This window comes from Triplophysa rosa, linkage group LG3 (assembly GCF_024868665.1).
Source record: "Triplophysa rosa linkage group LG3, Trosa_1v2, whole genome shotgun sequence".
NCBI lineage: Eukaryota > Metazoa > Chordata > Actinopteri > Cypriniformes > Nemacheilidae > Triplophysa > Triplophysa rosa.
Genome location: NC_079892.1, coordinates 5,753,656 through 5,781,251, shown reverse-complemented (window position 1 = coordinate 5,781,251; position 27,596 = coordinate 5,753,656). Strand labels below are relative to the sequence as shown.

The window sequence follows — 27,596 nt, the reverse complement described above, 5'->3', positions numbered from 1 at the left end:
TTTTTAATTTCACTGGGACTTTAAATTTTTTTATTAATACCCGCCTTAAATGTTGAATAACTCGTAATTGTCACAATTTTTAGTTATACGTTAATTTTAGCATTTGTGCCTTGTGTTGTAGGCTATTAATTGTGTCCACCATGTCACGATTTTATGTTGTCAAAAATAACAAAGGTTACGTGGGCATCTAGAGACCACATTTTCAGGTAAGCAGAATTGTAATAATATTTGGAAATAAATATAACACTAGGCTTTTTGATAAGCTATTTACCTTTCCTTTAAACATGCACTTGCGTGGTCAGGGAAATCGATAGGCAATTAAACAAACATGCATAATAAGAGTCAAAATTGCTGGATTGGTTGTGAAATTAGGCCTACATGATAAATGGTTTTATTTTTTACCAAAGTGTAGTTCCTTTGTCACAACGTAAGTGTAATGGCAGTATTGCATACAAACAACAGAGGGCAGTGTGAGTACAGTATATATCAGGAAGCCCCTGACTGTGTTGAGGTGATGGTGTCATTTTAATAACCCCCAAATCACGAACATTTAAGAGAAATCATTTTCTCCAACTTTTATTTATTATACCAACTTCATTCAAAATTTACTGAAACATGATTTCATATGTAAGAATGTAGGCATCACTGTACACATACAGCAGATGATCTCTCGGGTCATAATTCAGAAATTTAATATTTGTCTGCATTTTCTTGATGTGAATTCTCCAATCGTAGCGCTCTGTGTTGGTTTTGGTGTCAAATGAATAAAAGATCTCCTCTGTTTCTTTGTCCAAGTAACGAGTGGCGTACAGCACGCCGCACACCATAAAAGTGTTCGTGACGGTCTTTTTGTGCAGAGATGTTGACCAAGTTTGCCCCAACACAGGTGGAGTGCTAGTCTCAACTTTACTGATAACTACATTTCCAAAGTTGGTTGTTGTTGTATAGATAACATATACGCCAGATTCATCTGCGGCAAAATCCATATCCGTATAACCGTATGCTAAACCAAGATGTGCAAACGGAAACTTGTTGTTGAAACCTGCATCATTAGGCAGAGCCACGGTACTAACAGTGCGAGTCGTCATATTAAACTTACAGACATTGAGTGTGTTGTAACAGTTATAGTAAAGAGCATTTCCATACATGACCATGTTTGGACCCTGAATTGTGTTAGTTGTGGGGTTGGAGCTTGATATGTATGTATCTGTAGGTCCTATGCCTAATAAAATCGTACTCATACTGTTGTATTGGCGAACAAAGTGGCCAAACACATTACTGCTGGACAGCACCACCAGCCAGTACTTGTTCTCGTCTCCTGGAGCTGGATTTGCATCCCTGCCCCAAGCGCCAAAAGTGTAAGAGGTCCCGTATACCGTGAGGGAATAGGTTTTAGGTCCAGACACATTGACCATCTGACCAAGACCACAGTTGCCTTAATAGAGAGAAAAAAAGAAGTTTAATACAGTACTTGAACTTGTTAGCTTTAGCTGCATAAATAAAGAAAAATGTACAATACCCATGGAAGGTGTAGGGGGTGGTGATGTAGCATTGAGCTCCTTCTCGCACAGTTTCAAGTCCCTCTTGATGCGCTGATTCTCACGCTGCTTCAATATCACCATTGTGTGGTCGAAGTTCTCCAGCTCTGCTATCGTGTCTTTCATATCTTGGAGCTTTAAATGTGGAATAAAATACGAACCGGCAAAGGCCACAATTAATATTGAAAAAAATGTATAAAATGAACTGGAATGAATTAGGCCTGAATGTTTTAAAACTGGTGAATTACCTCAAACAAACTTTCTGTTGAACTCATTAATTTATTGAAAGAGAAAGAAAAGACATTACGTCTTTTTTTACTCTCTTCATTGAGTTTATTGTACAATTAATGTTTTAAAACGATTTAAAAAGATTGTAATTATAACTATAACTGAACTTTAACTGAAAATTGTTACAAATGGGCATTTAATTGTGTTGGAATGTTTATCAGACTTTTCCTTTGGCAAAATGATTTTACATTGAGAAATATGTGACAAACTAACTGCAAAAGTTGATGAAATATATTGTGAACAGTCACCTGATCTGCTATCTCTGTTCTGAGCTGCTGGTTATTGCTGTTGGTTCCGCTGAGTTTGTCCAGAAGATCCTGAATCTCCGCTATCTCTAACTGAATGATGCGCAGAGACACGGCCCCATACAGATTTTCATCGTCTTCTTTTTCCAGCATGGACACGTTCTCATTCAGTTGTTGGAGACGGTGTTGGAGACCCAGCACAAGCCTGTCCACCTCTGTCCTCTGCACACAGCATCACAAAGAAAACAGTTAGAACTAAAATTTGTATTTTTTAAGTATGCATAGATATAGCAAACTCTGTACTATTTTTGTTATGATGTTTGGCCAAAATATCGATGATAGAAGACTGGTTTTCAAGGATGAACATCAGATACTTGTTACCTTTTCTGAACTGATGTTTCTTATACATTCCACCGCAGTGATTTCTACTCTCCTGAGTTTGCTCTCGGGAAAAGCAGACTCAGAATTTTGTAACTCGCACACACATTCTTTTCCTCTTACAGGCTGTGATAACCAAAAAATTACAACGTGTTTAATTAACTGAATAATAAAACAAACAAGCACATCTTGAAAATATTATAAGATGATTTCCATTTTAAAGAAATAGATACGCACTGTAACATATTAAGTTGAACTTTACACAATAATACTGCATATAAACATACTTTTTTTACATAAGGTACGGTTATTTTTTACCTGTGATGAAATTACAGCAATGATAGACATCACAATGAATAAATTGGACTGACTCATGTCTGCGATCGGAAAGGTCCTCTCGCCTCGAGAATAAAGAACTTTGTGTGTCAGAGATTTTAACTAGTCACTCGTTTCTGCTGACATGAGGAAATAAGATCAGATTGAAGAAGTTCATCTGAGCCTTCAGGAGGTGGTTCACTTTTACAACTGGAGTTGGCTCATCTGTGAATTTTGACTTCCCAGAGGAAAGTTTATGCTTTTTTTCCTTGTTGACTTGGTAGAATTCTTGTGTTTCATTTAAATATCAGCAGGCTATTCTTGAGAGAAATAAAAAAGGAACCAAATGAGACAATTTTTAAAATGCATTAAGTGTATAGAGACGTAAAATGAATCGTGATTGTAGAGGTAAACTATTCTGGATTTGGGTAAATTTGATGAGAAATGTTTGAAATCATTTTGAAATTTTTCGAACATTTGATCAATGTTTTCTCATCAAATTGGTCATTGAAATTGCTTCTATAATTTCGAAGACCTCTTCAGTTCATTGGAATTTTTAGTATAACGTGCAGATACAGTAGTTGTGATTTTTTTCAATAGATAATCCTCTCCTTTAAAAACCTATTTGGTCCCTTTCCATGGCACTTAGAAAACATGCTCAACTTTACAAAAGTACACTACTCACATCAAATCATATTAACATTTCTTTAAGTTAAAGGTTTTGCTGTGTGTGTTAGGTGTGAATTAAATACATGGTCAGTATACTGTACATTTGGCACACAATTTTGACACAATGCCATAGAAGAATTTTTTGGGCTGTATGGTTCCTTAAAGAAACATTATGACTATATAAAGATATAAGAAAGAATGGTTCTTTTAAGAATCTTTGACCGAAATTGGTTTTAGGGACATAAGTGTTCTTCTTTGGCATTGCTTTGAATAACCTTTTGAAGCATCTTTTTTTTTTAAGTGTGCTCTCAGGGCAGTTTACAGTTACACTTTTTTAGCTTGACTGTTACTGTAATAAATTGACTTATGCATTTATGCATATCAATATGAATATTCATAATTGTATTTGTCTTAAATGTTTGTGAAACAAACTGAATTCTGCTAACATGAGAACAATAAGGAGAAATGAATGTAAAATTAGGAAGCTAGAATTTTTTATGTTTCCTCTATACTGTAACTCCCTTGTGAATAAATTGGCTGGATTTGTGACCTTATGCTGAAATACTGAAATTAATGTATCTCTAACTTCCCCTTCACTGTAAAAAAAATCACCAATTTCAGCTGCCTTAAAACATTAAATCAAATTAGCTTTAAGAGTCCATTTAACTTATTAAATTATATCAAATTGACTTTAAAAATGTGTTGTAAAATACAACTAGATTTTTTAAGCCACTTCAAAATATTTTAAAAGCTAATTTGATTGAACTTAAAAATTCAAAGAAGCTTTTTAACTCAAGTTTTTAAGTGGATTTTTTTTCAGTGTTATTGGTCCTATATATATTTTTTAAATACAGTAGACAGTAAATACAGTCTTCATAGCAAAACAATTTGAAGTCAATTAACAATTTTGGGTGGCAAAAAAATTGAATATAAGTTTGACGATTATATCAGGTAGAAATTAAGTATCATTTCAATATCATGTTGATGACACATCTTGAAATATTATGTATACACTGTATACATTTATTCCTAATTAATTGGTTGCAGTTTTGTCCATATGAGGAAAAATTTGACTGTTTTTGTGATTGTAACCAATTCCGATGAATTCACATTGAGCATGAATTAAAACATATCAATTTAATGTAATCATGTTTTGTGTTGGGTTTAATCAATGTTGTTGCTATAATAAGCATGTTCATGACCTGGGGTTGTAAACGTTTGCTATAGCTTCAAACTTTGCTGGGTAACTGCAGGTTCACTGTGTATTTTCCTTCATTTCTCAACTGAATATCTTCCTCAATGTTTTAAAATGCCACATTCGTGCAATTTTCACATCCTCCTTAACAAGAATTTGCATACTGTATCTAACGTTGCAACATCTTTGTGGTTTTTATGCACGTTTAAAGCATGTCTTTTAGTTTCTCGGTTCATTTGGTCATCATGTTTCTGTACCTGCTGCTTCTCACAGTCATCGTAAGTGTTTATTTTTGTGTTCTGGCACACAGATTTTTACAACCGATTCACTAAATTATGTATGCTTCAGTCTAAATGTGTGTGATTGTGTTCACTAAGGTGACTGGTCAGGCTCAGAAAGTTCCAGGTCAACTGAAAGATGATTCCTGCGTGTGTAAAATAAACAGCTCTATCTGGACGTTCCCCGCTGCACGCTTCCTAGAAGTCACAACACAGGTTCAAACCTGTGAGAACAACCTGGATGAGTTTCACAACAAGGTTAACTATCTATCTATCTATCTATCTATCTATCTATCTATCTATCTATCTATCTATCTATCTATCTATCTATCTATCTATCTATCTATCTATCTATCTATCTATCTATCTATCTATCTATCTATCTGTAGAAACTGTTAATAAAAACACTTTTGTGGCGATTTCCAGGTCTCGACACAAAATGTAGACCTGCCGAAGATGAAAGCCACTCTTAAAAACCTCACAGCCCGTCTCAAGCGATTTGAGTACCTTCAAACAAGTGGACTGTACAACGCACTTCACCTGCAACAGCTGAACCAAGAACTCCAAAAAATCCATCTTGCCATCAGAGAAACGTACATTCACAACCCCCAAAAAGCACAAAACTTGTTAGATGAGGTAGATTACAGAAGTGGAACTATCCATAGAATGTAAATAAATGGTGCATGTGATAAAGATTTAAGAAACAAAATGTCTGTTTTCTTCTCAGCTGAGTCAAGCAAAGAGCGATGTCGAAAAGATGTACAAAGACGACACCTTCAACCTAGAGACGATGAAGAAGAGGTTACGCAATCTGAACAATCGTGTGCAGACCAGTCGAACCATAGCAAATGATTTTAGAAGTAAGTACATTTCTGACTTTGAAAGAAAATGCATTATTTTTATGAGAACATACTGAGGTTAATCAACCCAGTCCATGACTTTAAAACATTGTGTCACCTGCAGGCTCTTGTCATCAGCGTATCATGACCAACATAAGCTCTCCAATTGTCACCAAGCTTAATTCCGTCAGTAAGTCATATATCTCTGGTGCTTGGGGGCAAGATGCCAGTTTGACCAGCAAGCAGCTCTACTGGGAGCATTGTCTAGTCAGTGGACACAAGCATGGCAACACAATCCGAATTTACAATTCCTATGAAGATTTCATGGGCAACAAAAACTACAAAGACGAACCGATTGCAGCATCTTACAGCGACAAGAACGCCGTCCAGGGCTCTGGCACTATACTGTACGACAACACTGTGTTTTACCAATGCTACAGCAAAGCTGAGATTTGCAGCTTCAATATTACAACAAAGACGACCAAGCGTATAAATCTCGATGGTGCTGGCATCGATAATAAGTTTCCGTTCTGCTACTACAGCTGTCGTGATTGGACAGACATCGATCTGGAAGCAGATCAAGACGCTGTGTGGGTGATATACGCCACAGACGAGAACCACGGCAACATTGTGTTGAGTCGCTTGGACCCGGTGGAGCTCAACATCACACATACCTGGAAGACACATCTGTTTAAGAGGTCTGTCACGAGCACTTTTATGGTGTGCGGGGTCTTGTATGCCACACGCTATGTTAATACTTACCAAGAGGAGGTATTTTATGCCTTCGACACACTCACTGGTCAGGAGATCAACACTCTTTCTGTGCCTTTTGAGAAAGTCGCAGCGGGAATAGCCAACCTGAACTACAACCCTGCCGACCAGAAACTATACCTGTATAATGATGCCTATCTGTTAGCATATGACACCTTTTTCTGAGAGCTTTTTATACGCAGATGCTCAATAAAAACTGCTTGGGTGTGATAAAGTGTGTTGTTTTAAATGTAAACCGGGTTTATTTCTGGAAAGCTTTATTATTGTCAGACTTGGAGAATCAACAAATATGCCCATAAAATGTGATAATAATGAAAAATACTAAAAATTCATTTTTGCTAACACTTTATGCAAACTCCAAGTTTAAAATATATCATTCTTAATATAATTCAATATTAGACTTATTTAACCAGTTAGACTTCTAAAACAGCTAACCCATTTGAAACATTACTAAATTAATTTTCTAAAAGTTAATAAATAAATAAATGTAGATGAAATGCTATGTTTATCATCACAAGAGCATTTTTAGAGTAAAATAAAGCGGTTTTTTTACTGCATCCCGCATCCATCGCCCTCTGGTGTTTGGATAGATAATTCATCTGCCTGCTCTTCTTGTTCTGGTTCTCCTGGACTGGAATCCTCCTGGTTAACAATTGCCTGAACATCTGGAAAGCACATAGACAACACAACATCTGCAACAAACCATCTGTTGACATGTTTTTGTTTACATAATACATGTCTGTGTTCTGTGAATATTTATTTTGTTTTTGTATTCATAAAGATAAACACATACACATACATGTAAATATTTTGGTACATGTACTTATTTATATTTAGCAACAATTTAAATTACATTTATAAATGTACAGACATGTAAACGCAAACTTTTATTCAACATACGATTAATCACGATTAATCATTTGATACCCCTAATAATGATTAAATATGCATAATAAAATAAGCCATGTAATAAAATAGCCTACTGTATATGCACATATATAGATTTATTTACATTTGATTTTACTATATAAGCCATTTACAAATAAAAATGAAATGAAAAAATTCCAATTCTTAACCCTAGTAAAATAATTGTAACACATGGTTACTCATACAGCTTACTGCTTTAATAAATGTCAGCTTAGTTTGACTGGAGCAAGTGGTTAGGTGAACCTCTTTGAAGAGTGAATTTAGTGCACTCATTATAACACCTCTCTTGGCTCCTGTTTTTATAGACGGTATAGATCTTATGGGCTTCTATGCCTCCGTTGAGGCAGAACTAGCGTGACTCATATGACTCATTATAATAACTCAGCTGGCTGGCTCCGTGAGTCCAAGCTAGAAGACAAAAAGCTTTTATAATTGGGATCATAAGCAAAGGTCAGTTTCAGCCTGTTATTAGTCAGGTGCTTTAAAGGGACATCATGGTCGCTGAGTCTGTCTGACAAGCAAAGGATCTTATGAGCATTTCTGCACTCGGTCCATCACATATGATACTTTGAAACACCCCCTTACAGTATTTGATAAACAAAATCACACTCACCTGAATCCGACACAATGTTGTCTAGCAGTTGTTCTGCGTTCTTTAGCTTGTACAACAAGAACTTGTGCTCTGGAGAAATAAACACGAGAATGAAAACATTAAACTCGTCATCAATTAAAATGAATGAAAGCGAACGTACCAATTTTACGCCGAGCTCGTCTTTCATGCTCTAACTTGGAATTAAGGCGTCTCACTTCTTCACGTTGATTGTAAAGCTAGAAGCAAGAAGCCACCAAACACACACAAAACAAGCACGGTAAATGAATACTGAGGATCTGTGTTTATAATGCATTTAAATCATCACTGAATTTAAAAGACCGTCGCATGTTATGTCAAATCTAATATCACCTGTGTGTGCAAGGTCTTGACCTCTTTGATCAGTCTGGTCACACAAATCATCTGTTGCTGATAGACAGAGAGAGCTTGCTCCCGTCTAATCCAAACGAAAAATAAAAAAGAGCGCTTGTACATTTTACAGCTCCATTTTACTTATTAGTGATGCTTGCTGAGACTATTGTTAGGGTAACTCAAGGCAGCATAGCAACACCCTGGCAACCACCATCCTTAGTATGGCATCATGTGAATTTGACAAATCTCGGTAAGTATGTGAAGCTTAACTCACACTATATCAAGATCCATCTCCAGCTTTTCAAAATGTGGGGAGTAAGTAGGATTTCTCATCTCTAAATCTGCCGTGGAAAGTGCATAATGAATATATTAAGCGATTAGTATATAAACGTGCGTGTGCCCGTCTCACCTGTTGTAAATGGTGGCAGGTAGCTCATCAGAATACTGTTGATCCAATCTTCTTTCAGCTCACTATTTAATAAAACATTACATTAGCTTGTATCTAATTCCCTTCATGAATCATACGTTACAGCATCGTAATGGGCAAAAAATGTAGATTTAAATGAAAACATTTGTGCGACAGCATTGTATTGTTACTTGAACTTTTCGTTGAGGACGATGTCGTCGGTGAGCTCGTGCCGTTTGAAGAAACCTACTGCATTGCTGCTAGCGTGGACCACAAGCGCGTCATACTTTCCCACCACAGACTGATGCTTTAAAAGCTGAAACAGTCCATTAAACAAACACACACCCACGGATACATACTGTGTACATACTGTAAGCATAAGATCATATATGTTCTGAGAAAATTTGATTTGTTTAGAAATAAAACCGCAGTATTGCATGCAAACAATAGAGGGCAGTGTACACAAGTAGGCCATATTATTGAAGGAATAGTTTCTACAAAAAAAATCATTTGCCATTAACTGGCTCTCAGGTTGTGCCTGTAAATTTTATTTTATAAGTGGAACACAAGAAGTTTAAAAAAATGTCAATTTTTTTATACATTAAAAGTGAATGGTGACTGAGGGCGAGTAACCTGTAAAATAAAACCATAGCTACACAACACTGTTTTCATAATTTTAAATATGCAAGTATTAGCGACATTTGCCTAAAATTGTGCAGACATAGGAAGGCTTTATGTGTGTGTTTACCATCATGATGTAGCTGCCAAAGCCTAGATTCCAGAAGCGTTTCCTAACAGCCAGAAGAGAAAGTTGAAGCACTCTGTCTGTAGACCTACAATCAGAAAGAGAAAAACAACAGTCCTCTTAAAGGGACAGTTCACCCAAAAATTAAAATTCTGTCATCATTAACTCACCCTCGAGTTGTTCCAAATCTGTATACATTTTTTTGTTGTGATGAACACAGAGAAAGATTTTTGTTAGAATGCTTGTTACCAAACAGTTCTTGGCCACCATTGACTACCATAGTAGGAAAATTACAATGGTATCAAAAATGCCCCAGAACTGTTTGCTTTCCTACATTCTTCAAAATATCTTCTATTGACAGAACAAAGAAATTAAAAAAGCTGTTTGTGTTTTTCCTACAATGGTGGCAAAGGAACTGTTTGGTTACAAGCATTCTTCCAAATATCTTTCTCTGTGTTCATCAGAACAAAGAAATTTATACAGATTTGGAACATCTCGAGGGTGAGTAAATGGTGACAGAATTTTCATTTTTGGGTCAACTGTTCCTTTAAAAGATCTCCTTATCTTTATCGTCATTACACCAACTCCTGCTACAGTTTTTCTTATTACATAAACACTTACAGCACATTAGCTGTGTTCATTGTTTTATTCTGTATGTGGGCTCTTAATGTTTTATGTAGTCCATTATGTTGTACATTATAGCTCTCGTGCTTATACAGCATGTATAGTGTGTTTCTGTAGCTCAGCTTTGGTGCTAGCAACATCCCCAATTCTTTTCCAGGAAACACTTGTACTTTGCTGCGGACTGTGTAATCCATGTATATTTTTATAACTTTAAAGGAAAACTAAATTTAGATGATGGAAAAATAGATGACAGGAACAGTCTGGCACCCCAGAAACGTAGATTTGGATTCATCTTAAAGTGGGAAAAGATTCCAAACCGTATGCCAAATGCATAAGAGGTGAAAAATATAACCACCTTAAAACATTTGTATTATTTTATAAGACTATAAGCTTTTGCCCCTTTTACAGCGAAACTGTACCTGACCATTTTTATGTACTTGCTAAATAAGTGTTTTGTAAATTCTTAACCTAAAAAAGCTACAGATTGTAGCTTTAATAAAATACATTGCAAGTTGAAGCAGCTTTGTTTTTTTTGTGATTTACTTTTTCTATATAAAATCATTCTACATAATGTGATGGACATTGCGTGAAAATATAACCTTAATATCTTTAATATTGAATGAGTATGGTCATGTCAAAAATTAAAATCATAGTGAAATTAATGGTTGAAATTAAAATTTGATTCATAAATCTCATAAATTATAAGACTCTATCCTGGTTTTCACAGACAGAGTCACAATTAATATTCCTTAATCTATTTACCTCCTAGAGCTCCACTGTTTGTTTTTTTTAATTAAAAAAACAACCCATTTACTGTCTCAATGTGAGTTTCCATGTTATACTATGGGCGTGTGTGTGTGTATGGCAGACATGTAAGGTTAAAACTAAACCACAGGCCATGTGGAAGTCATCGGCACAACTATGGAGTGAAAGAGAGAAAGGAAACCATAGTCTCTCATTGACTGGTAATAACACACCATGGCCAGAAGGGCAGGGCAGGATTCTGCAGTCTCCAGCTCCCCCTGTACTGGAAATAGAGTAAGGGTGGAGCAACAGCCTTCAGTGGGATGATATAATGACAAGGCTTGTTTCAGTTTGATGATATAAATAAAGTCTTTTTAGAAATCCTGGATGGAATCCACTCAAGTGCTAAAGTGCTGACTGAGGCTACAGGAGCACAGTGAGGAGTTTGTTCTTACAGCTGAGCACGCTTTGGCTTTTGGCTCTCAGATACAAAATGATTTAGCATCAACGTGCATATGTAAAGGAATCTTTTAATTGAAGAGGACAAAAATGATAAACAAAGTGGATAGAAAAAAACAACAGTCTTGGCCATATGAGTTGTACAGTATCTGCCATATTAAAGGGATAGTTCACCCAAAAATGAAAATCCTGTCATCATTTACTCACCCTCAGGTTGTTCCAAACCTGTATACATTTCTTTCCTCTGCTAAACACAAAGGAAGATATTTGGAAGTACGTGAGTAACCAAACAGATCTCACCCCCCATTGACTTTCCTATGGGAGTCAATGACGGATAAGATCTGTTTGGTTACTGACGTTCTTCCAAATATCTTCCTTTGTGTTTAGCATAACAAAGAAATTAATATACTGTAGGTTTGAGATGATAACAGGGTAAGTACATGATGCCTTTTTGGGGGAACTATCCCTTTAACATGACCAGATGATGCTATTTGATACATGGAGAGGAAAAGTATCTTTCTTTTAAACTATTAGTGTTCTGTTTCACAAAATAATATTAAATGTCTCTTCCCAGCTGTTTGATTGAATCAGCCTATTGCATACTCACAGTGTCTTGAAGTCATAGCAAGCGGCAGCCACGATCAGAGATTCAGGTCCTATAGCAGATGCTGGCATTTCTTTTTCCTCCCCTTCCAATTTCCTTCTCTCTCTCCTATTCCTCACTTCTTCCACAAACTCCTGTAGCCCTCCTTGGAACTGATCCCAAGACCACCTACAAAGAACAGAGAACAGCCTTGTGCGTATACATATACTGTCTAACACACTGAGAGAGAGAAGCCAGAATACAGGAACCACTAGGCCAAGGCTCTCTCAGCATTTTAAAATTATGATTTTTAAATATGTTTTTAAATATAGCTTAGTTGCAACAGCAACCATGCACTAGCATTGTCACAGCAACCGACCATAATAAAATGAAGTGAAAACTGTACATAACACATACAGTACGACAGCATTTGTCATTGTAATTGACCGTAATACGGTCAGGTTGATGTCTGCGTTAAGGGTGACTTTGGGAGGGAGGGGTAGAGCTAAACAGGAAACCTGACAAAACATAATCTGGTGCCAGGGTAGAAAACCAATTAATCTCTATTAAATATATTTTTGCAGACTCCTGTCTATATTCCCCTCATTAATAATCAAAACCCTGTGCAAACCACAATGCAAAAGATGTTTAAATGGTCTCGAGCCATTATAAAATGATCCCATTAGTGGCGCACCTACCCATATCTATTCATATCTCCAGTGATGATGGCTTTATGATTCCGCCTTTTCTTTTCTTTTAATAATATATTCATTCTAGCCACATCACAAATGTACTTAATTGACTTTCTGCTTTGTTGTGATCCAAGTAGATTATCTCCGACAGATTTAATCATACAGGTCATATCCATAATATGGATTTCCGCTTATATCAGAACTCCCATCAGGGTCGTACCATACCAATATTTCAGTTTCAGATTACAGAAGAAATAGGATAACCTTACTCAAGTGAGAATGTGTTGGTTTGTGTTTTTATGTATTAACTCGGTTACAGATTCTTAAACTTACCCCTCTATATCTTCGTTCCCGACTCTCTCCACATCTTCTGTATCTCCATCTCTGTTCGGAATATAAAATGGCAAGTTACTTGCAGAGTTATTTATTTTTTACTTTAAATTAAAGGGACACTCCACCCAAAAATGAAAATTCTGTCATCATTTACACACCCACAAGTTGTTCCAAACCTGTATACATTTCTTTGTTCTGATGAACACAGAGTAAGATATTTGGAAAAATGTTAACAACTGACATTTCTGGGACATCATTGACTACCATAGTAGGAAAAACTATTGCATCATTTTCTTTGTTCAGTTGAACACAAAATGAGACGTTTAGGAAAGCAAACAGTTCTGGGGCACCTCTGACTTTTTATTTTTCCTACTATGGTAGTCAATGGTGTCCCAGAAATGTGAGTGGCTAACATTTTTCCAAATATCTTTCTTTGTGTTCAACAGGATAAATACATTTAGAAAGGCTTAAAACAACTAGAGTGTGAGTAATTCATGACAGAATTTTCATTTTTGGGTGGAGTATCCCTTTAAACTGAAGTCAAAACATCATTGCCTGCAAAATCTGACCCGACAGCCCAAATGATGAATCTAATAAGGCCGCCCATGTCGATTTTGAATTAAACCTTAAATATTTTGTATCTTTACATGTTAGTATGTAAAGTGTATCCGGAACAAAATGAAAGTATTTTTTATGATACCTGTATTCTCTGTCTTCTGCTGAGGATGTCTCTAAGCTCTCCTCTGAATCTTCTTCTTTTTGGCTGTCTTCAGAATCACTGTACAGGTCAGTGAGCAGGTTATGTATGGAATCTGCTATCTCTGTGGTTTTACAGGATGCCGGCCACAAAGATCTTCCTTTGGTCTTGGGTCTTTTTCCACTATACTCCGCCAAAACATCTTAGAGAAAGATCAAGATACAGCATAACAAAGCCTTGGGTTAGCATTAATACAAAATGATGGTATATTGCTGAATAAGGTGCATGATGTACCTGCATGGTCCCGTGCCAAAATAAGGGTGTGTATCCCATGCCAATGTACTGTTTCGTGGATATCACTGGGCCCAATATCAGGCAGAGATGCGTCCAGCAAAGCCACCACAGTCCGCAAAACATCTTCGTTTTTTATCTTCAAGACCAAGAGAAACATCTCTGAACAAACAAATTTGGAGCTATCATGTAGACATGTATCATGTATGAAGCATAATACACAAGTTATAGTAAGGCTCCCATCCCCCTAATTCTATCGTTTATGTATACCGCCCTGGCTAGGCAGCACTGGAAAAAAATACATTTAAGATTTAAGACAGGGAGTTCCTGCATAAATAGAACGGGAAGTTGAAACCTGACGTACATTTACGATCACGCATGCCCTACAATTTCATATTTCGTGGAAAAAGAGGGGGAGAGCAATACAAGGCAAGACGTATTTTAAAAGCACAGTGTTAATACGTTAAAAGGAAGTGCAATATGCCTTTCAATAATCAATAAACATCAATGAGGAGAAAGCAAGCAAGATAATAAAATTGAGTGAGATGGAAAGATATTAAAATGAATTAGTGAGTGGAAGTGCACGGGTGTGCGAGGCAACTTTGCGCATTTAGTGAGCATTATAAACTTTTGTTTTATATATTATTACTTACGCCCTTCAGTCATAGCATCCTTCAATGTTTTTTAGATTAACTACAGCAAAGAGTTATTTGTCATTTCCAAAGGCAAAATAGCAGCACCCAAAGATACGAGAGCAAGGGAACAGACAGCAAATGGCTTGTGATGTTTACATTATCTGCAGCAATGTTTGTTTTGCTTAGAATCTTCCCCATCTCATCCCACATTATGCTTTCAGGCCCTAATTAACTACAGTTGGGTACTTGCCATTACATACCAAGTCCAAAAAAGTTATCTAAAGAAGCTGAGTATACACATTCCCTTATTAAGACTCCATTACAGTACAGTACATTTAACTTAAAATGCCCGGTTATATCTATCTGGAATTCTTAAGGAATAGTTTATAAAATATAAAATGTATATTATTTATATACTAATGACAATCATTTAATTTAGGGCTGTCACGATAAACCGACGATAAATATCACGTGATTTATGCACAGCTTTTGAGTGACGTACGGGAAAATGCTGCTGCATCCGAAAGCCAGAGGGCGCTCTCGTGCGGAAACTCCAAATACGCACTGCAGAAAAAGACCATAACACGTTCTAGAATCTAGGAAATGATGTTTTTTATCACTGTTACTCAAGCCTCATCAGGTATTTTTATGATAATAAAGTATATTTATAATGATCATGTTGTTCATTATAAATTATATTTCGTACGTTTTTAAGACTTGCCTATTTAAATATACCCAAGAAGATGCAAAAGAGGACTGGATTCGGTTCGCACGTGCTGTTTGAGATATGCGCGCAGCCGGAATGCCGCATCAGACAACGCGCAAAATACTGAATTGAGGTTTCTTTCACGTCTTCTTAATCTTAATCTGACATATCGACAGAAAATTATGCCAAAATGCCATTATTACCAAGTATGCTTGTAAAAAGTAATCAATGATGTCTAAAGGTAACAAAACGCGTGTGTTACATTATATTAAATCCGTGCTTCTCTTAAAGGGGCAGCAGCATAATAAACGTATCAGTTTTGTTCATCAAACAACAAAGAACGTAGACAAAAAACACTCACTTCTCTTCACTGATTAAATTATAACTTTAGTAAGGTTAAATCCATATTATATTTAATACAGTGAAGACTATAAAGTATTTACATTATTTAATTTCTGTACCTGATACATACTGTTATTAGACCAACCTAAAACACCTGAAATGCACTGATTATTTGTATGTTTGCTTTATTACATTTATCTGTGCTATTGCACATACTTTGATCTTATTTGATAAAATAACTTATTAAATCTTATTTGATATACTTACTGATTAGTTGTCTTCAACAATAGTTTAAATTTTGAGTTATAGGCTAATAGTATTTATGGTATCATACCCTTATTTATCAAGATTACATAGGTAAAAAAACCAACAAACAAATAACTAGATATTATTTAATGCTTTTTTTTGTGGTGGGGCCAGTTAAAATTTTGGCAGGGCCAGTAAAAATTGGAATCACTTGCCCGACTGGGCCAGTAGAAAAAATCTTTAGCGTTGAGCCCTGAATTCTTTGCTGAAGTCTACCGGAAGTTAAGTTTGGGCCACATAACGTTTGTTTATGTTGTTTCTGCTGGAGCATGCTGCATTATGTTTTAGTCATACTCTTTTATGTGATATAAAATAAATATATATTATATCATTATATATAAGGAAAGAATGGTAAATGAACCATTGGCAGGATCGCAGGAGCATCTCTGGTTTGGAAGAGCTGGCGGAAGTTGATTATGATGGGCTGAACGCTTAAATCACTCCCAAAGGACACCTCATGGAGGCGAACCACACATCCCGCCATCGTTCGTCAGCTGAAAAAAAGACAGTACACATACACAACATGATTAATATGAATTAATTGCATTGGAAACATTACTATTATTGAGAGACTTTGTCTCGTCGTAATAAAAACCTTTATACGCTCAGGCCGAACCATAACCAGTTGGTATGCAGATTAAACCAAACACTAAGGCAGGCCTCAATTTGTGTTCAGTTTGCACTTTATAGTTCAAACTTTATAGTCACTTTTAACCTTAATAGTCAGCTAAATACCTAGAATGCCTGCTTGAAAACCGTTGACAGGCACCTTCCTTCACAAACTTGGCAGTGTTTGTGTACGGTTTTTGAACGGCGAGTGTAGCTATGGTAACATTAGAAACGGAAATCGGTCGCAGTGTCTTCTGGGATTTGAAGTCCACCAAAACGATTTCACCACGGCATTTTTAATGAATGCGGCTCAACAGAGAATTTTACGACAGAATAATATGATTGCGAAAACCACTATTCAAAAAAAGTAAAGGGAAAACTATGTTTATTGTGAAGGTAAGTGTTAGTGCTCTTTATGAAGTTTGTTTTAAAGTGTTATCAAAAACATGTGTTTTGATTGGCTAAGGGTGTGATTTGTGTTCCCTGAGTCTATAAATGTTGAAAAGCTAATGCTTACGTGTTCCCGTATTTCTGGGGCGAAATAACGAACCATCGTTTCTTTTGTGTACTAGTATTCAAAACTGGTCCGATCATTAAACAATTCTTCAGCATTGACAAGGCAGTTAGGGTATGGCACCTGCCACACAGACTTGGCATTCATCGGTTTTGAATGTTGTATCGTAGCTCGTTGGGTGGGGTCTCTTCCAGCTCGGCAGATTGAAGACTGTCGTTATCTGAAAGGCGTGGCGTTGGTTGGGTTCGCGGGACTGACGTCAGTGGAGCTGTTCAAAGCGGACTGGTGCTGGAAAGAATCTCGGCGTCGTCGTCAGCAGAAAGAGGCGAGGAGGAGCACGAGCGAGGATATCTCTCAAGGAAATTGCGAAAAACGAGACATTCACCTGTTAGAAACTCTGATCTCCTGGATTGTGAGTATTGAAAATATGCAGCCCGCCTGGTTGAAACTGAAAAGTTAGAGATGGAGCTGAATGGGGAGCTTGGGGAGGAAGGGTCCGCCTGAGTGTATAGACATCACCGAGCACGCGTCTTTGTGAGACTTGCACGACATAACTGAAAGGGTTTGCTCAATATAACTGTTAAACTGGTTTTTAACATTGTTTATTGATTGTTTCACAAAAACGCACCCCCTCTGGCTTTAGAGCACTGCTTTCACTATAGAAAGGGAGCGATTTGAATTACATTTGCATGCGCGAGGTTGCGTTAGATGAGATTTTCAACCCAGGTGTTTCTGCGCCCGTGCGCCCGCTCGCGTGAAAAAGAAACATCTTATTTTCCGTGATATGTATGTGCCTAATAGAAATGAAAGGAGATCCACAATTTCTCGAGTCAACCAGAGATGCGCTGCCGTAAAATGAAATCATTTGCAGCTTAACTCAGTGTATCTTTTGCATATATTTCTTTCAGGATTTCTCTTGCAAAATAGCTTAGTATTGAGAAATCGGTTGTAGTATACTGGTCTGGATGGATTAGTGTAGTGTACTAGTTAGTTTAAGCCATGGGTGTAGGTGTGGCAGGAGTTAGTGTTTCTTCTACAGTACTTTTTTGACACAACCAGTCACTAAAATACAAAAAGATATTTCTACCGCCAGGTAACGTTACGTAATGAATTAATAGCACATGCTACTGTTGTCAATAAAGTCACGATCTTATAGATTTTCAATAATAAATAGATCACGTGACTGATTGGGGCTGTTCCAGGCGCCTCAACGGCGGATACGTGTTAACGCGGCGTCCCATTTTCCAACCTGTGTGTTTACAAATTGAATTAGATGTTAATTACTGCCACATCCGTGATGCTTTTACCCAAGCAGGAAACTCTGTGGCTGGTCCAGTTTTTCCTAAACTTCATTATTGATCGATAGCTGTGGCTTAGCAAATAAACCTCCATGTTACTTTCAGATTTATAGAAGGCCACTTTTCCTTGGAGAGCCTCACAAGACAGGCAGTAATCCAAGTCACGACAGTGGGCGAGGTAATGTGGTCACTGGTTTTGAAGTTAGAAATGAGGCAGTGATAATCTAACACAGCAGGTTGTTTCCTCGCCGAATATGCTGAGGTTTCTTTATTAAGGCAAAGGCACATTTGAATGTTAGACAATGGCGAAAAAATCACAACACATGTCAAAGTCTAGTCGGCGTGCCAAAATGGCCATCAAGAAATGCTCGGATAGCCCTTTAGTAATTATGCTGATGCCATTAGAGGAACAGCTGAGAGCAGCTTGTAATATGCTTCTTAAGAGCTGAAAAGTATGATACATTTAATCTGTCTGAGATGGAAGCTACAACATAAATCTATTCTTTCTATATACTGGATGAATCTTAAAGAGTCCATTAAATCAGGAATGGACTCTTAGTCCGTGTCTAAAAGAATTGGGGCCATCTACGCTACTGCTAAAAGTTTGCAAAATGAGATCTAGACATTTATGAAATACAGTCTTTCTCCTCTAGAAAAATGGACAGAAAGTATTGATTACTAGCACTTAGTGGTACAGTGTATGCGTATTTCCTATAGATCACCACAGGAAAGAAAACCGTAGATGAAGACATTGTCTAAAATTCAGTTTAGCTCCACTGTTAAATCTCAGCCTTAAATGGAAATGCCTAAAAATCTGTCAAACATAATCCCATGTAGCAGCAGGGTAGTGCGATAGTGACGTGACAGTCTATTTTTGGGTCTTTAGTTTTGGAACAGGTCAACAGATGTTGCACTATGGGTGTTTCAGGCCAGATATAGGGCAGGTACAGCACAAGGCATCAGATTGTGTGTATTTGTGTTTTGGACAGTTTGTTCAGGTTCATTCAGAACTGTGCTGAATTTCAAGGATGCTGTTGAGTATTGAATGACACGCAGGGCACAGTGACTGTATTCTGCACTGCTTGTTTTCTCCCGCTGCAAGGGGCTAAAGCAATGTTTGCACATGGAAATGTAGTGGACCAATATATTTACAAATACATGAAGGCTGAGAGACGCACTTCAATTTTGTCTGAACAACATTTGCTGTGCCGTTTTTTATGAGGTTGCTGGTTCTGTGTACACTATGGAAACCACACATCTTTATGATGATATTAAAACCTGCATTACCTCCATTATAGTTACCAGCAGAGAGGGACCTCAGAGGAAAAATATTTTTTTACTAAAAGTCAACACAGTAGAGAATAGTAATGACAAGAAAAAGGACAGGGAAATGAACTGTGCCTCAAACCTCGGTTGCTGCTGTAACTCTCTTGTACGATCTTTTGTTTAGGTTGTATCGCTGCCCTTTGTGTTATAGTTCACCCAAAAATAAAAATTCTGTCATCACACCTCTAGTCATTTCAAAGCTGTATGACTTTCTTCTGCAGAACACAAAAGAAGATATTTTGAAGAATGTTGTTAACCGGCACCCATTCACTTGCATTGGTTTTGTGTCTATACAATAGAAGTGAATGCGTGCCGGCGCTGTTCGGTCACCAACTTTATTCAAAATATCATCTTTTGTGTTCTGCGGAAGAAAGAAAGTCATACAGGTTTGAAATGACAAGAGGGTGAGTAAATGATGACAGAATTTTCATTTTGGGGTGAAATATCCCTACAGTACATGAAATCATGTTGTATAGGCTAAAAATAATATGTTAATGAAAATGTAAAAATACATCTTTCTGAGGTTTGGTTTTTAAGCACATGGGTCAGAAAATATGATTAGCTTTGTATATAAACAACAGAAACCAATGGAAAGTCACCACCGTGACGAAAACACACACATTCGTGTCTGTCCGGGCTGATGCTGGCAGTGCTCCTCCAACAGACTTTGTGAACATGGAGAGATTAGATGTCCTCTGGTACACAGGGAAATATGAATACAACGAGAGAGAAGGATTTGCTTTTTGTTCAGTTAATCTGCCAGAGCAGTGCGATATGTTTGTGTGTGTGTGTCTCATTGTAGGTCATTTACAGAACATTGGGTCTTTGGTTTAACACTACCTAGCCAAGCATCCATTAATGGATTGACAGGCATTTTATGAAGGGATATGTTATTTTGATATAAGAACACTTTATGTGTGCGGTAATGATGATGATGTTGATCCTAACAATAATTATGTGAACCGCTCACAGTGTTTGATGAATAGAGCGTGCTCCTATTATAAAATACATTTTTACGTTTTAATGTTGAGTGACGCCGTGATGTCAGAGTGTTGTTACTTTTTACTATGTTAAATTAGTTCACCCCATCCATTCAGCCATCACGCATCCAGCAATATCTCCTGCAAATACACATCCACTGTATCCCGTGTGATTAGAACCCATGGTTTGCCTTCTCTAACTGTACCTCCGTCGCTATTTAAGGACTGTGGTTCTGGGAGAACCTCCAGTTAAGAGACTCGAGCTGAGAGACGCCGGTCGTGGGCGTGCGCTCAAGGCCGTGACTGTTGTTAGATTACAGAGGACGCTTTGGTTCTGAACCACCCTAATGCACCGTACGCTTTCCGTCAGGGACCAGCAAGCCCACGGATGGGGTCTGTCATTACCTGCAGGACACGAGCTGATCTCAAACAGATAACAGAGGAGCTTTTCTGAAATGTGCGTGTGTACAGGTTGGGTTTGGAAACGTGTATTTGTGCATGTGGGTGTGTGGAGACATGTGGTGACCCAAAGAAGGATGTAGACACTGAGGCCATACTGGAAAATGTATTTTTATTGCATCAGATAATAAAATCATAAACCATGTGGATCTAAAAGCACATTTTTATCACAATTTAACCCTTATGTTTTACAAAATAACCAGCTTGACCCCTAAGTTGATTATTAGTGGATGCCTGAAGTGCTTTGTGTCTCACTTTGAACTTGAAAAGACCTATTTTTCTTCATTTTAATGACATTTATTTGGTTTTATATGGCATTTGAAATACTTTTTGGAGCCCCTGCATGTGTATGTCACACATGTTAGTGTGTGTTTGTTTGCATGTTGAACTTTGTGTCCTGCTTCTTTATTGATGTTGTGACAAATGGATGTTAATGTGGGTTGCCGTGGTGCCGGGCAGCAGGAGATAGTGTTGTACGTGCTAAGGTGCTGTCACATAACTTGTTCTGATCAACAGGACAAAGAAAAGAACAGGTGGACTGTCTCCTTCCTGCTGGGATACTCTCTCTCTCTCTCTCTCTCTCTGTCACATGAACTATTGGTCACCTCTTTTTCCTTAGCCTGACTGGTGCAGTTCGAGTGTTGGGTTGTTTCCATGGTAACTGTCTTCGCCCCCCCACCTCCCCCTATTCTGTACTGAGCTCTAGGCTATGGTATCTCTTTCTGCTCATCTGTGATGTGATAAGTATTAAAAGAACAGGTGCTCTCAAAGCACATCAGGACTGACTCTCTCAAAGTCTTTGAAATACTCGAGTAACTTTAGACTTTACAGTTTACATCTTTACAGCGTTTTTCTTGAATTTTTAGCGAGAGTATGACCATGTCAAAAATTAAAATCGCAGTGAAATAATGGTTGAAATACTTTAAAGGTCCAGTGTATGAAAGTTAGTTTTTGCTTCTTTGACGAAAGAGATTCATATTTACGAAACGAGCTTTGTAGAGCAGTTAGTCCTTTTAGGGCTACTGTAGAAACACGGTGAATCATTCTAAGGTAATAAAATCATAATGCTTCATTATGTAAGGTCTTTATAGACCTCTGAAGTAGGGCTGCAGCTATCGATTCTTTTACTAATCGAGTATTCTACTGATTTTCCATCGATTAATCGAGTATTCGGATAATAAGAACTTTTTCTTTATTAAAAAGCAATACTAAATATACATGAGAAAATAAGACAGGTCTCTTAAAATGAGTAAAACATCTAATTTGTTTCCTCTTTAGAACAATTAAAGTTTTTATTGCTGAAATTGCATACATTAATATCTGTGAAAACTAAACCCATTTAGTACATTCCATTGCCATATTAAATTCAAAATACAATATAATACAAATATATAAATAAGAAACATATAATAAAAATAGAAAGAATAATTTCAAAGGTAAACAACTAACTTCAGCTTATGCGTGACGCATTTAGTTTATATAGATTAGTTTTAGGTTTTTTTTACTATTATATAGTAATATATAGCCTATGACTTTTATTTTGGCAGGTTGTCGGAAGACGCTTATTTTTTTAGTATGTCTGTTTCTTCACTCAAACAATAACATGTTCGTGAAATAAACTCTTAGAGCAACTCTGGAGGTGAAGTTCATGTCCTCATTCAGCGCAGACGCAGACAAATTTATGAGCATCACGCGTGTACAAGGCTTAAAGTTTTCCGGCACCGTGCCGGATCAACGGCTTGCAGCGTTTGACTGCGGAAAAAAATATTTACTTAAAAAAAAGATTACATTTAAAAAGCTTATTGATCAGTTCGAGTTCATAAGTTCGCCTACCAATGGTATGAGAGGAACACGGCTATCACTCTCAACCAAACAAACATTACTAGCCAATCAGAATTAAAATGGGGCGGGTCTTGGTTGCCAGAGTGGAGACGTACTGTGTTGGAGAGTACGTTAGCAAGCGAACAGTCGGCAGGATGGAGAGTAATAGTGATGAGAATTATGATTCATTTGAGTGATTCGTTCTTTTTCAGTTCGTTCACCAAAATGATTCATTCAGATTCGTTCACTGATTCGTTCAGTGACCATTTCTATAATACGCCAACAGGTGGCGAAAAAGAGTTGTGTTATGTCAACGAACGTATTAATGGACGTATAAACTGATTACAGGCTTTATTAAAATGTGTGTCTCTGATCTACTCATTAAATAAATAAAATAAGTCTAAATAAATGGTTCAGATGACCAACGCACAAGGTTTTTCTGCATAATTAAAAAGTTAATTGTTTGGTCATTTACACATTCATAAATCTGGGATTATGTTAAACGTGAAGTTTATGTATTTTAAATAAACAAGCGTGCAAAGTAGCCTACATGTAACTGCGCTTTGCATCCGCTTTCTGCTGATTGCTGAACGAGACTCGCATGCTAAATGACCGACCTACAGTGTTCACTCTCGTTCATTTCGTTCATGAACGACATGTACCAGTTCGTTCAATTCATTCACGAACGAGATCTCTCTCTCAGTGTGGGCATATTTGTTCAGTGGAAGATTTAACCAATTACATGTCCCTTCACAGCCAGAACTGGAATGCTATTTGCTGACGTGACGCGAATGAGAGCTAACCAATACTTTTTTTAGAGAAGTGCATGACATGAATTAGACGTAATGAAGTCGTTTTTATTCGAAAGAACAATAAATGATACAAAATGCACACGCATTTATTCCATGCATTAAAAATGACAATGTTAATTTGTCTTTGTTACATTTAACCATCGGCTTGCATTATTGAATTATTTTCGTAAGGATCTTTACATTGCGTCTGTTTCTGTACTTGTTGAACAAGAGACCTCATCTTTCGTTCACGAGATGGAAGTATTCGTTCAGCACATTCAACCAATCATATGCTCTGTCAAAGCTCACACTCGAACGCCATTGGCTCGTGCGTTAGACACTCTTTTAAACCAATACGCTCTGTGCTCGAGGGAGAGATTTCAGTGAACGAGAAATTTGAGTCATTGCCTTTCGTGAACGAGAACAATTCGTTCACTTGAAAGATTCGTTCAAAAAGATTGCATACACATTGGGCCTTTAGTTAAAGCATGTAAAGTCCTCGATAAGTGCTTGAACGATGCTTTAGAGACAAAAAACGACTTTATGTAAAAGCTATGTTTATTATATCAGTCGTCGTTTTGAATGTTGGCCATATTACAGTGACACATATTGATTCAATAAGGCCTAAGCAAATGAATCATTTGCATGACAGCTCAAGAACATTTGGATGAAATGTTTGATTGTGGCTTGTTGTGGTTTGTGTTTCCTTCCTGTGAATGTTTAGATGATACTGTGTTGACTGAATACTTACATAATGCCTTGGACCCAACAGATCTACTACAAAAGCAGGGACGTTATTTACAGTATAAATAGCAAAAATATTGCATAAAGTATCATTAGTTGTCAACCTGAGCAAATCGATACTAAATCTAGGTTTGCCCCTAGAGAAAGTACAGATATGAATTTATAAAACGTATTTTTTGTCTTTTTTTTCACACTTTATGTGTGCTTTAGGCAGGTCAGGATTTATTGATTTGTGAGTCTTTTCATTCAGAGCCGAAGTCCAGAAGCAATTTGTATTCGCGCGGGTCACTTAGAGTCACACGTACAGATGTAAAAAAGAGAGCTGGAGAGTGATGAAACAGGTGGAGTGAGACAAACGGATCAAAAGACAACAGAGAAAATATCACTGGCTCAAGGGCAAAGGTTACACCGCTAGACACAGTGTGGTACATCTAGTAGTGTTTGGGCGACGTGTGTGTGTGAAGCGCCGTATTGATCTGACGTGATCTAGATTTCACTGTATATTTAGAGCAAACACCCTGTAGACCAGGGGGCCCAGATGGGCCAATGGCCCAGAGCATGATGGGTAATACTGAACCGTCATCATAAATCTCTGCCGTCATTGTACAAGCCAAATGATCTGTGGATATTCATTCATAAGCAAACATGCAACTACGATTTGAGATGACATTGATGTAGAAATAAATGTTCAGAAAACCTGTGTGACTTTCTTCTGCAGAACACAAAAGAAGATATTTTGAAGAACGTTGATAACCAAACAGCAGCGGACTGTATTGACTTCTATTGCATGGACACAAAACCAAAAGACGTTTCTCAAAATATCTTCTTTTGTGTTCCACAGAGGGTGAATAAACGATGATAGATTTTTTGGGGCGAATTATCCCCTAAAGTGCAGACCCCCTCAACATTTATTTCATTCAGTGACATATAAGCTATGAAAAAGTGCATTGATCGACATTTCCAAGGCAAAACCCATTGGCAGCTGACACTGACTGTTTTAAATGTCAACAGGAAACAGTGTCATTAAATCAGTGGTTAAACATTATAGTCATGTGAGTCATGTGTCAGGGGCTCTTTAAAAACATTATATGTGAACAAAGGTGACCATAGTAGTTGAAAACATATGCAGACTACAGTACATGTACAATGTGTTAATACCTTTTGTTTCTAAACGCACAGTGAGAAACATCTAAAATGGCTCGTCGGCCATCCCACACACACTTCTGCCCTCAAACAATCTTCTGTCTGTCTTGCCCCCGGATGCCACTCAATCTCGCAACCGCCCGCACAGTAAAAGCAGCCGTCACCTTGTGTAAGCAGGTGTCAGCGAGTCTGGCTGAGTAATGGTCGCTCCACACTGAATGAAAGTGCTGGCAGAACCACACTGCGTTAGGAAGGGAGATAATTGTGATGATTATTTTCCGGTAATGACATGAAATCATTTTAACTGCATTTAAAATCAGATAAGGCACATTGGAGGGTAAAACTCTACTGAGTGGAGGCAAGCTACTCTACAGTTGTCCTCAATTCATTAGTTGTGTTTGCTGTATTACTTTTTAACCTCGTCTTATTTATAAATCTCACCTGGCTGACTTCGATACATGAATGTTTGAAGAGAGACACAAGCCAACAGGTCCAGAATATTTCCGAGGTTCTTTTGTTTTAGGCTCGTATGCAACAACCTAGACAAACCCTAGTAACCACATTTGCTAAAAGAAGCATGCCTTAGCAACTGCATTGCAATGTGAAATTGCTCAATTTGCGTTAACAGCGCAAGTTTTTGCCAAATGCATAAACGTATTATGTAAAACAGACCGTAGTAAAGTTAGCGATCGGTTGCCAGATTGATTCGGTTTAAGCGTATTGACAAATAAAGGATTACGAAGGCTGTTGTAATTTCTCCAAACAGGTGTTACATTGATTGGCATCTGAAACATGATTTATCTACAACGCAGAGAAAATGGCATTGGATTGTATATTATGAGCACTTTTTCTATGCAAATACTGGATCTAAGTGTGGAAATACTCGAGAGATGCAAGCAGTTATCTTATTTAAATTCGTGAATAGGGCTAAATGAGCATTCTTGTAGTCGTACCGAGTTTCATTATCACCCTGTGTGAAAGAAGTGTTGTCATTATGGGCCTTAAAGATACTCGCCTGGTTATTGTCCCTTTTCAATCCAATGCATTTTTAAGTTTAAAGCGTTGTGATTGCTTGTTTTTGTTTTAGTGTTTACTCTTATTTCACATGTACGTTAAAATAGACTGCCGTGCTAAACAGATGCTTTTTTAAAAAAGCAACAAATGTTTGTTTAGGAGATAAAGAATGTTACAATTACTTAACATATTTAAGAAACTTTTTAAAACGCTTTTCAAAGAACAGAAAAGTTGTTGATTATTCAATGTTTAATTTGGTATGGAAGCGTAAATAACTTTAATCTGACAGCTAAACAGATTAGTTTTACAGTATATCTGTAATGTTAATTTATATGTGGATCTGGTGAGCAAAAATTCCATTTCATATCTTTGTGTGTGTGTGCGTGTGCGTGTGTATGTATTGTAAGGGGGCATTGACCAGACTGACAGACAACAGCATCACTGCCCATGAGTGAGCGCAGTGGAGTCACCATGGCAACAACTCCCTTGAGTGTGCTTAGTGCAGTGTCACTCTCTAGCTCTAGCACACACACACACAAATGAATAAGCAGTACTCAACTTGCACAGGAAATTAAAAGAAGAGATTGGAGGGGTGAAGAGAGGGGTAAGAGATTCAGACAGATAACAATGTACCTCAGGTCTGTGTTTGTCACAGTATGTTTTATATAGCAGACCTGTTTCTGGCTTTTTTAAAAGCACTTTTTGGAATTTTGTCAGATTAGATGCCCGTTCACACCAAGACTGATAAATACTGTAAAACGATAATTATATTAGCTTTCACACCAACACATAAGAATGTTATGTTTGTGTGCTGCACTTTTACGTTTTACATGTGCGAGCCCTTTAAATTTAATGCATTTTGATTGCCTGTCAATGTTTTATTGTTTATCATTTGGAAAAAAATGCTCTGAAAGTAAACTATTCTTGCGC

General features: G+C 37.3%; 4 protein-coding genes across 6 annotated transcripts in view; 2 read left to right on the top strand and 2 right to left on the bottom strand.

The window, feature by feature from the left end:
• Nucleotides 1-355: 355 nt before the first annotated feature.
• LOC130551898 (olfactomedin-4-like) lies at nucleotides 356-4,005 on the bottom strand. The gene is made up of 5 exons (XM_057329913.1): nucleotides 2,768-4,005; nucleotides 2,453-2,575; nucleotides 2,075-2,293; nucleotides 1,520-1,673; nucleotides 356-1,435 (listed from the first exon to the last, which is right to left on the bottom strand). The coding sequence occupies exons 1-5, from the start codon at nucleotides 2,822-2,824 to the stop codon at nucleotides 606-608; spliced, it is 1,383 nt and encodes a 460-aa protein (XP_057185896.1). The 5' UTR covers nucleotides 2,825-4,005; the 3' UTR covers nucleotides 356-605.
• Nucleotides 4,006-4,315: 310 nt separating this feature from the next.
• Nucleotides 4,316-6,793, top strand: LOC130551876 (olfactomedin-like). Its single transcript, XM_057329872.1, has 5 exons — nucleotides 4,316-4,906; nucleotides 5,006-5,164; nucleotides 5,333-5,542; nucleotides 5,634-5,766; nucleotides 5,870-6,793. Exons 1-5 carry the CDS (start codon nucleotides 4,841-4,843, stop codon nucleotides 6,679-6,681), a joined length of 1,380 nt encoding a protein of 459 aa, XP_057185855.1. The 5' UTR covers nucleotides 4,316-4,840; the 3' UTR covers nucleotides 6,682-6,793.
• Nucleotides 6,794-6,868: 75 nt separating this feature from the next.
• si:dkeyp-50b9.1 (uncharacterized) lies at nucleotides 6,869-17,254 on the bottom strand. 3 transcript variants are annotated; one of them, XM_057329875.1, is made up of 14 exons: nucleotides 17,094-17,254; nucleotides 16,329-16,461; nucleotides 13,982-14,117; nucleotides 13,691-13,889; nucleotides 12,991-13,041; nucleotides 11,990-12,154; nucleotides 9,559-9,643; nucleotides 9,002-9,126; nucleotides 8,814-8,875; nucleotides 8,679-8,745; nucleotides 8,405-8,489; nucleotides 8,196-8,271; nucleotides 8,057-8,125; nucleotides 6,869-7,181 (listed from the first exon to the last, which is right to left on the bottom strand). In XM_057329875.1, exons 2-14 carry the CDS (start codon nucleotides 16,449-16,451, stop codon nucleotides 7,066-7,068), a joined length of 1,359 nt encoding a protein of 452 aa, XP_057185858.1. In that variant the 5' UTR covers nucleotides 16,452-16,461; nucleotides 17,094-17,254; the 3' UTR covers nucleotides 6,869-7,065. The 3 variants fall into 3 exon arrangements, with proteins under 3 accessions (XP_057185858.1, XP_057185857.1, XP_057185859.1); XM_057329874.1 differs by lacking the exon at nucleotides 17,094-17,254 and adding an exon at nucleotides 16,703-16,812; XM_057329876.1 differs by lacking the exons at nucleotides 8,196-8,271; nucleotides 8,405-8,489; nucleotides 8,679-8,745; nucleotides 17,094-17,254 and adding an exon at nucleotides 16,703-16,812.
• A 135-nt stretch (nucleotides 17,255-17,389) lies between these two features.
• The window catches only part of smpd3 (sphingomyelin phosphodiesterase 3), a 34,184-nt gene continuing 23,977 nt past the window's right edge, over nucleotides 17,390-27,596 (top strand). Inside the window, exon 1 of the mRNA XM_057329870.1 lies at nucleotides 17,390-17,502. The gene's annotated coding sequence lies outside the window, so the exon portion shown is untranslated. The remainder of the gene's footprint in view (nucleotides 17,503-27,596) is intronic.

Excerpts from the sequence above, each read along its gene's own strand:
- LOC130551876 (XM_057329872.1), top strand. The coding sequence starts at position 4,841 with ATGTCTTTTAGTTTCTCGGTTCATTTGGTCATCATGTTTCTGTACCTG. Across the intron at positions 5,165-5,332 it reads TGGATGAGTTTCACAACAAG|GTCTCGACACAAAATGTAGA; the intron begins GTTAACTATCTA and ends GGCGATTTCCAG. Across the intron at positions 5,767-5,869 it reads CATAGCAAATGATTTTAGAA|GCTCTTGTCATCAGCGTATC; the intron begins GTAAGTACATTT and ends TGTCACCTGCAG.
- LOC130551898 (XM_057329913.1), bottom strand. The coding sequence starts at position 2,824 with ATGAGTCAGTCCAATTTATTCATTGTGATGTCTATCATTGCTGTAATT. Across the intron at positions 2,576-2,767 it reads TTGCTGTAATTTCATCACAG|CCTGTAAGAGGAAAAGAATG; the intron begins GTAAAAAATAAC and ends TGGTTATCACAG. Across the intron at positions 1,674-2,074 it reads GAACAGAGATAGCAGATCAG|CTCCAAGATATGAAAGACAC; the intron begins GTGACTGTTCAC and ends CCACATTTAAAG.
- si:dkeyp-50b9.1 (XM_057329875.1), bottom strand. The coding sequence starts at position 16,451 with ATGGCGGGATGTGTGGTTCGCCTCCATGAGGTGTCCTTTGGGAGTGAT. Across the intron at positions 9,127-9,558 it reads TTGGCAGCTACATCATGATG|CTTTTAAAGCATCAGTCTGT; the intron begins GTAAACACACAC and ends GGACTGTTTCAG. Across the intron at positions 8,746-8,813 it reads CCTGCCACCATTTACAACAG|ATTTAGAGATGAGAAATCCT; the intron begins GTGAGACGGGCA and ends TTTCCACGGCAG.